The sequence below is a fragment of the Nicotiana attenuata genome, chromosome 2, assembly GCF_001879085.1.
Source record: "Nicotiana attenuata strain UT chromosome 2, NIATTr2, whole genome shotgun sequence".
In the NCBI taxonomy this organism is placed as follows: Eukaryota; Viridiplantae; Streptophyta; class Magnoliopsida; order Solanales; family Solanaceae; genus Nicotiana; species Nicotiana attenuata.
In genome coordinates, this window is record NC_031990.1 from 59,318,938 (window position 1) to 59,328,035 (window position 9,098).

At 39.5% G+C, this 9,098-nt stretch overlaps 2 protein-coding genes across 2 annotated transcripts; both read left to right on the top strand.

Annotated features, from left to right (window-relative positions):
- Positions 1,314-5,650, top strand: LOC109220173. The gene is made up of 5 exons (XM_019384637.1): positions 1,314-1,467; positions 1,940-2,460; positions 2,570-3,331; positions 3,437-3,631; positions 3,947-5,650. Exons 1-5 carry the CDS (start codon positions 1,314-1,316, stop codon positions 5,648-5,650), a joined length of 3,336 nt encoding a protein of 1,111 aa, XP_019240182.1.
- LOC109220182 (uncharacterized mitochondrial protein AtMg00810-like) lies at positions 5,660-6,130 on the top strand. Its single transcript, XM_019384645.1, has one exon. The coding sequence runs from the start codon at positions 5,660-5,662 to the stop codon at positions 6,128-6,130; it is 471 nt and encodes a 156-aa protein (XP_019240190.1).

Below are 9,098 nucleotides of genomic sequence, written 5' to 3' on the forward strand. Positions count from 1 at the left end.
CCCAGGAAAATGTGTTAGGCGTTCCCGGATTTCGTGGTTTTAGCACGGTCACTTTAATCATACCTGACTCAATTAAGTTGTTTAATTACGTATTTTAGAGCTTATGTACATTTTACCTTTTATCGCTTTTAAATTGCTTGATTATTCATAATTATAGAATTATCTCAGTCACACATACGTGTACTCATTTCGTTTGGTGTGTCAAAGTCATGTCACGCGTACGTGTACACAATTAATAACACTTTATTATTATTAAGAAGTGTTTGGCAAGGTCGCCCGAACGCGTACCTTGATTTATTTAGAAAATCATAATTGTGTCACACGAACATGTACATAATCACGATAATAATTTTAAGACACGCCTAAAGCATTCTAAATTTTTTTTAAAAACGCAGCAATTCTTTGTTCTTCAGCAGAGTACTGTATTAAGTAAATAGAGGGCTTCTAAAAATAATGACTTAATACCTTGTTTCTGGACCATGCATAGAAATAAAAAAGAGGCTAGCGCTGCTTGGAGCTCTAAATCATCATTTGTGACCTCAATCCCTCCTTAATTGTTTCTTGTCTTTGTATGGCAATTCAAAAGAAATAAGATGACAGTAATTACAATAGTGCTTAATTAGTTTCTCTACGACTTATCATCGTTGCGCATCATTACACACTTTACATATGATCATGATCTATTTTTGTTTATACGAATTGTGGCTTTCCCCTCTCGCTATTAACTTTATTAAACAAATTAACAAAATCAACTAAAATCTGTTAACTCAACCTAATCAACGAACAAGTTATAGCTGTAAATAAAACCATCTAATCATGAAACAAGAAAGAACAATAATTAAAAGAAAACAACCAAACATTAATAGCGTTTCATTCTCAATATCAAACCTCATTATTCATCAACCAAATTCTAAACTATACCTACACACTAGTTACAAACAAACAATTAACAGAGAATAATTAAAGCATGAAAGTAGTAACTAAAGTAGAAAATAGACCTTTTAATAGTTGAAATATAATCTTCAATACATTATAGGGAGCCGAGAACCGCTAGAACTTTTGTACAAACAAACCACGATCCGATCAAGACTCGCGCCAGCGCCAGAAACCTTGAACCCGACTCAAAGACAGACTGAACTTGGGTAGCCTTTTTGGGGTGGTTTGGTGCTGCGTTTCAGCTAGCTTTGGATGGTGATTTTGATGCTTATTTTCGCTGGTTGAAGATGGCAGTAGGGAGGTGGAGTTGGGTCTGTCATCGATGCTGAGGCAGAGCTCGGAGGAGGAAGGGTCGTGGCTGGTCTTCAATGGAAGAAATGGGTAGTGTGCTTGTTGGGAGATGGCAGAGGCAGCAGCGTGCGGCTGTTTCTGATGAAGAGAAGAAGAAAACAATGGCGGCCATGGCTTCTTCACCCATTTTTCTTAAGGCTTCTCTCAACAAAACAAAGGAAGAAGAAGAGTCCAAACTAGGTTTCTCTCAGACAATAACCTAAGTTTCGGACATCTCTATGTTAGATATCTAGATGGTTCTTCTACTCAATTAAATCCTAGCCTTACACGTGGAAGGAGTGGAAGGATCATATATGGTTATGATGCTTCATTTTCTACCGTTTGATTTACTCTATAGCTGATGTATAGATATTAGAATAGTGTAAATATTAGAAGAGGAACTCACGTGACATTCACATGAGCACATAGAAGGGAATATTTATTGTTTTTTTCCTGTTACACTGTAAACAAATAGGATTAGTACAAGTGTCTAGGAATCTTCTTCAATTTTGTCATTACATAGCAGATAAATCTGTATATATAGGATTACATTTTGTGAATACAATCAGAGAGAAAATTTCCATACTTCTTCCATTTTCCTTTCATGGTATCAGAGCAAGGTTAGCTCGATCCAAAATATCTTTCTCAGATTTTTAAACTTCATCAATGGCAGGAGAAGAAGTTCCTCCTACTTCTTCTGCTTCTGTCAACTCTGGTTCAACCAGTCAAGTCACTCCACAAGATGTAAATCACCCTTATTTCCTCCATTCTTCTGATGCACCTGGTTTAAGCCTTGTGACCACGCCCTTTGATGGTAGAGGTTTTGCAGGATGGAGGAGATCAATCCTCATAGCTCTTTCGGCAAAGAACAAGATAGGTTTCATAAATGGAGACTGTGTGGAGCCAAAAGCTGATGCTCAAGATCACCCACAATGGAGTAGATGCAACTTCATGGTCACCTCTTGGCTCCTGAATTCTTTATCCAAAGAAATAGGTGACAGTGTCATCTATTCGAAATCAGCAAGGGATCTATGGAACAGCCTTGAGCACAGATTTGGCCAAACCAATGGAGCCAAACTGCACCAGCTGCAGAAAGAAATATCCATGTTAGTTCAGGGTAACAACAACATTGCAGGATATTTTACCACACTAAAGAAACTTTGGGATGAACTTGATTCTCTCAACTCTCATTTGGTGTGTACTTGTGACTGTGTTTGTGATGGAAAGAAAAAGGTCACTAAGTTCTTAGAGGATCAAAGAATTATTCAGTTTTTTATGGGACTCAATGATTCCTACTCTCAAGCAAAACATCCTAATGATGAACCCACTACCTGGAATAGACTTTGCCTATTCTCTTCTTCTTCAACATGAGAATCAGAGGGAGATATATGCAAGACCACAATTTAATGGTGATGCTACCTCATTCATGGCAGGAGTGCAAGGAAAGTTACCACAAAGGAACAACAATCAACCACAACAAAGGACATGGAACAGCACACAAAAGGTTATGGGGACACAGCAGAAAAATAAGGGAAGAAAATCAAGGTTTAACCCTAATGTGAGCTGCACACATTGCATGAAGACTGGGCATGTCAGGGCAGAATGTTATAGGCTGAATGGATTTCCAGATGACTTTCAATTCACTAATTCAGCACAAGTAAAGGCTAATGCTACAATTGAAGGACAAGATAATGAGAATAGGAACACTCAAAACAATGAATCAACACTTCAAACTCAGTTTTTCAGCAAGGAGCAGGTGTCTGAATTAATGAACCTTATCAAGCAGGCACAATTTGCAAATACCACAGGTCCAGGAACTGCAATTAATGCAAATGCAGTAGCTGGTACCATTCTTAAATACTCTGGAACTTGTTTGGCAGCTTTTAACACAAAAATCTGGATCATTGATTCAGGGGCTTCTGAACACATGTGTTTTGATTCAAGTTGTTTTTTATTCTTAGATCCTCTTTCTGTTCCTATACACATTAGCCTTCCTAGTTCATTTCAATTATATGTCACACACATAGGTAGAGTTCCTATTCAATCTGATATGATTCTTGAAAGGGTACTTTATGTCCCTTCTTTCAAGTATAATTTGCTATCAGTTCATAAATTCTGTGTCCAATTTCATTGTTCTCTCAATCTGACTTCTAATGGGTGCATCATGCAGGTCCCTTTAATGAGGAGGGGACAAGTTTTTGGTGAATTAAGAGGAGGATTGTACCTGCTGGATCCTAGCCCAACTAAGTTAGATTCAGATTCTAGTTTAAGTAACAATGTTTTAATTCCAAAAGGAAGTAATTCCAGTGTTGTTCCTAGCAAGGTTTCCTGTTCTGTTTCTAATTCCAATACAGATGATTCCAATGTATTGAAATGGCATGTTAGATTGGGACATCTCCCATTTTCAGTAATGAAAAATCTCCAGTTCATTCATTTTCCTTCTAATTTTAATTGTGTGTGTGATATCTGTCCAAAGGCTAGACAAAGTAGATTACCTTTTCCCTTAAGTCAAATTAGAACTCATGAGATATTTGATCTCATTCATATTGATATATGGGGACCATTCAAAAACACCACTTACAATGGATACAAATATTTTTTAACAGTAGTTGATGATTTTAGTAGGGGAACTTGGACTTTTCTTTTAAGTTCAAAGAGCAATGCTTTCACTGTTTTACAGTCTTTCTTAAACATGGTAGAGAGACAGTTTGGGAAGAAGGTGAAAAGAATCAGATCTGATAATGCAATGGAACTGGGTAAAGGATTTTTTCAATCTGATTTCCTCCAGTCTCAGGGTATATTACATGAGACTTCATGTGTGGCAACACCCCAACAGAATGGAGTTGTGGAGAGAAAGCATAGACACCTTTTGGAAGTGGCTAGGAGTTTGTATTTCCATTCACAAGTTCCTATTCAGTATTGGGGAGAATGTGTTTTGACTGCTACACATCTAATCAATAGGTTTCCTTCCAGGGTTCTAAATGGGAAAACTCCCTATGAGATTTTGTTCAAGAGGAGACCACAATATGAACAGCTCAAATCCTTTGGTTGCCTATGTTATGCATCTACTATATCACAACACAGGAGCAAATTTGATCCCAGGGCCCAAGCTTGTGTTTTCCTAGGATATGCACAACAGCAAAAAGGATACAAACTGCTAGATTTGCATTCCAAGAAAGTTTTTACCTCAAGAGATGTTAAGTTCCATGAAATGATATTCCCATTTGCTACTACTCCTATCACTTCACCCTTATTTTTTCCTTCTTATCCTTTCTTCCCTAATTATCCTACCACTACTGAAACTACATCCCAGAATTTTCCATCTCCCAGCACACCCTCTGATCATCAGCCAGACTCCACTGACTCCTTTTCTCCTCAGACTTCTGATTATAGCCCATCTAGCTCTAGCCATCCTTCTGCTAGTCCTAATCTTGCACCTAGTATTCCACATTCTCCTATGTCTCCTACTCCTTCTCATACTCCACAGCCTACCATACCCATTCCACCTCCCCCTCTTAGAAAATCTGAGAGAATCTCCCAGAAACCAACCTACCTTGATGATTATGTGTGTAATACCATTGTTTTATCTGATCTTACCTCATCATGTTTCCATCATGTTTCTCAACCTCCTGTGTTTTCTTTTGGAGCCCTTTCTCCTAACAATCAGGCTGTTTTCAAATCTATTTCCTCAGTTTCTGAACCTACCAGTTATTCTCAGGCTTCTAAGGATCCTGGATGGATAAGAGCTATGGAAGCTGAAATCCAAGCTCTTCAGCTCAACCACACTTGGGATGTGGTGTCTTTACCCCCAGGGAAGAAGGCTTTGCCTTGCAAATGGGTTTACAAAGTCAAGCACAAGTCAGATGGATCCCTTGAAAGGTTGAAAGCAAGGTTGGTGGTAAGGGGGGATATTCAAAGAGAAGGTGTGAATTATTTTGAGACTTTCAGTCCAGTGGTCAAAATGACCACCATCAGGTGTTTACTAACTGTAGCTATAAAGAAGGGTTGGGAGGTCTCCCAATTAGATATCAACAATGCATTTCTACATGGAGACCTCCAGGAAAAGGTATACATGAAATGTCCAGCTGGTCTCACTCCCTCTCACCCTAATCAGGTGTGTCTACTGAGGAAGTCACTCTATGGTTTAAAACAAGCATCCAGGCAATGGTATGCTCGTATGGCAGCGGCTCTTAGCTACAAAGGATATTCTAGTTCTTTGAATGACTATTCTCTATTCTACAAGCACACAAATCAGCATGTTTCTATTATTGCAGTATATGTTGATGATATTCTTATTACAGGAAATGATGATCTAGAAATACAGCATATTACTGAGTTCTTGAATTCTGAATTCAAAGTTAAGAACTTAGGGAGTATTCATTAATTCTTGGGGATGGAGATACTAAAAGAACCACAAGGCTATATAGTGAGTCAAAGGAAATTTACCTTGGATTTGTTGGCTGAGTTTGATTGCAAAGGGGCTTCTGTTTCATCTCCTCTTGATCCATATTCCAAATTGCATGCTGACTCAGAACCACTCATGGAGTATCCCACTATTTATCGGTGTTTGGTTGGTAAGCTTAATTATCTTACCAACACACGCCCAGATATCTGCTTTGCTGTGCTTTGCCTCAGTCAGTTTATGCAAAGACCCTCTCTTTCTCACTTCTCTGCTGGTCTTAGAGTCCTTCGATACCTTAGATCAGACCCAGGCCAAGGCATTCTCCTCTCCTCTGCTCCCTCTTTTGATCTTGTTGCCTTTTGCGACGCTGACTGGGCTGCCTGTAAGGATTCTCGTCGATCCATCAATGGATTTTTCATTACCCTTAGTGGTGCTCCTATTTCATGGAAATCGAAGAAGTAGATTTCCATTTCTTTGTCATCCGCTGAATCTGAGTATCGCTCCATGCGCCGTGTCACTGCTGAAATCACTTGGCTTGTTCGACTTCTCGCTGATTTGTCTGCTCCTCCAACCTTGCTGGTGCCTTTGCACTCTGACAGTCAGGCGACCATTCATATCGCTCGAAATCCCGTTTTTCATGAACGGACCAAACATGTAGAGTTGGATTGTCATTTTGTCAAACAACAATTTCTTGCTGGTTTGATATCTCTTTCTTTCGTTCCTTCCAAAGATCAAGTCGCCGATCTGTTTACCAAACCTTTATCCGGGATTTCTCACACCAATATCATGAGCAAGCTGGGGGTTTTGTCTCTACCCACCAGCTTGAGGGGGGATGATGAAGAGAAGAAGAAAACAATGGCGGCCATGGCTTCTTCACCCATTTTTCTTAAGGCTTCTCTCAACAAAACAAAGGAAGAAGAAGAGTCCAAACTAGGTTTCTCTTAGACAATAACCTAAGTTTCGGACATCTCTATGTTAGATATCTAGATGGTTCTTCTACTCAATTAAATCCTAGCCTTACACGTGGAAGGAGTGGAAGGATCATATATGGTTATGATGCTTCATTTTCTACCGTTTGATTTACTCTATAGCTGATGTATAGATATTAGAATAGTGTAAATATTAGAAAAGGAACTCACGTGACATTCACATGAGCACATAGAAGGGAATATTTATTGTTTTTTTTCTGTTACACTGTAAGCAAATAGGATTAGTACAAGTGTCTAGGAATCTTCTTCAATTTTGTCATTACATAGCAGATAAATCTGTATATATAGGATTACATTTTGTGAATACAATCAGAGAGAAAATTTCCATACTTCTTCCACTTTCCTTTCAGTTTCTGGGTGGCAGAGAGGCGTGAGGATTCAGATTCCGACAAGATGGTCGGAGATGGGCTGTTGTTGCTCTAAAAAATTGAGAGAGATCTTCAATTCTCAAAGGGGGAGGGGGGGGGGGGGTAACGGCTGAAGATTAGAGGAGATAGGGTGAGGTCTTCACTTAAGGAATTAGGTTTTTTTTGGTGGGTTTAAAGGGTATTGGACTTGGATTTAGAAAATTGAGTTGTGTCGATGTCTTGTTGGGTTTTAATTTTGGGCTAAGAAGACTAAAATAATATAATGTATTTATAAAAATATAAAAATTACTCTTAGTTAATTAAAATGAACTACTAAAATAAAACTAATGTCACGACCCCAGTTCGCCCTCCGTGAACTATCGTGACGGCACCTAGTCTCTACGACTAGGTAAGCCTAACAAATGCAGAAACAACTAATCTTGCGGAATAAATGATCAAAAGCCGAATAACTGAAAGAAATAGTATTTAAATGCTGCTTGGCATATACACACAACTTTTCAAAGTCTGATACACTATCCCAAAACCCGGAAACTCACGGATCCACAAGCTGTGATAACACTACATAGCTCTAATCTCCGGAATGTCTAACAATAACAGAAAGTACAGAAGGGCTAAATACAAAATGCAGGAATGGAAAGAGACTCCTCGGTCTGCGGAAGCGGCAGATATACCTCGAAGTCCCGTAGAATCGCCTCGCCTCAAGAATGGTAAACGTGAGTAGGGGTACCTATATTTGCACATGAAAAACATGCGTATGAAGGGCATGGGTACACCACTGCAGTACTCAGTAAGTGCCAAGCCTAACCTCGGTTAGGTAGTGACGAGGAAGGTCAGGGCCCTACTGAGGTTAAATAAGATATAAGGTTTAACAGTGTGAAATAACCAGTATAAATAAGTAACACAAGATATGAAGGACAGCAACAACTATTACAAAGGAAAGTAAATCGCAGTAAGAGAACACAACTCAGCTCCAAGATAACAACTGGGGATCTCCCAGGATACCGTCCTGTAGTCCCCAAATATAAATATCATATCCAGTGGATCTCCCGGGTGCAGTCCCGTAGTCCAACTCTAAAAGTGCAGGGGAATCTCCCGGAATACTGTTCCGTAGTCCCAAAGTAAACATGCAGGGGGAGCTCCCGGAATACCGTCCCGTAGTCCCAAAGTAAAAGTGCAGGGGGATCTCCCGGAATACCGTTCCATAGTCCCAAAGTAAACATGCAGGGGAGCTCCCGAGATGCCGTCCCGTAGTCCCAAAGTAAACATGCAGGGGGACCTCCCGGAATACCGTTCCGTAGTCCCAAAGTAAACATGCAGGGGAGCTCCCGGGATACCGTCCCAAAGTAAATACGCAGCAACAACAGGAATTCAATTCAATCAATTTCATATCAAATGTGAAGCAGGTAATCCTAACCTAGCATGACTCACGTAATACAATTAACGCAGTTAAGGCAAATAGAGCAATTTAGTCAAGTAGACATGCTTCTCTAGGTTACAGCAGGTTTAGTTTCCAAACAGTGTAAGCAAGAAAAGGAAGAACACAATTCAAGGCTATTTTTAATGAAAAATCGAATTTCCAACAATTTGAACAATTACGCGCTCATCACCTCACGTACGAGGCATTTCAATTACCACAATATCAATCCTAAGGGGAAAGGTCCCCCACGCAAGGTTAGACAAGCCACTTACCTCGAACAAGTGCAAGTCAACCCGAAACCACGCCTTTGCCACGAGTATCCGACTCCAAATGGCCAAAATCTATTCAATTAAATTTCATAATGCAAATAATACTTCAAGTAATTGATTCTATAATTAAATTCTAAGCTAATACGCGAAATTAGGTAAAATGACCAAAATGCCCCTCAGGCCCATGTCTCGGAATCGGGTAAAATTTACATTTTCGGAATCCTCGTACTCTCACGAGTTCATACATACCAAGAACACTGATATCGGAGTCCAACTGACCCCTCAAATCCTCATTTAAAGGCCTCTTAAACTCAAGTCCTAATTACCCATTTTTCCCAAATTTCTCATCACTAATTAGGTCTTTAATCACATAAAAACGAGTTATGA

Excerpts from the sequence above, each read along its gene's own strand:
- LOC109220173 (XM_019384637.1), top strand. The coding sequence starts at position 1,314 with ATGGGTAGTGTGCTTGTTGGGAGATGGCAGAGGCAGCAGCGTGCGGCT. Across the intron at positions 1,468-1,939 it reads AGAAGAAGAGTCCAAACTAG|GAGAAGAAGTTCCTCCTACT; the intron begins GTTTCTCTCAGA and ends CATCAATGGCAG. Across the intron at positions 3,632-3,946 it reads CCAATACAGATGATTCCAAT|TCTTTCTTAAACATGGTAGA; the intron begins GTATTGAAATGG and ends ACTGTTTTACAG.
- LOC109220182 (XM_019384645.1), top strand. The coding sequence starts at position 5,660 with ATGGAGATACTAAAAGAACCACAAGGCTATATAGTGAGTCAAAGGAAA.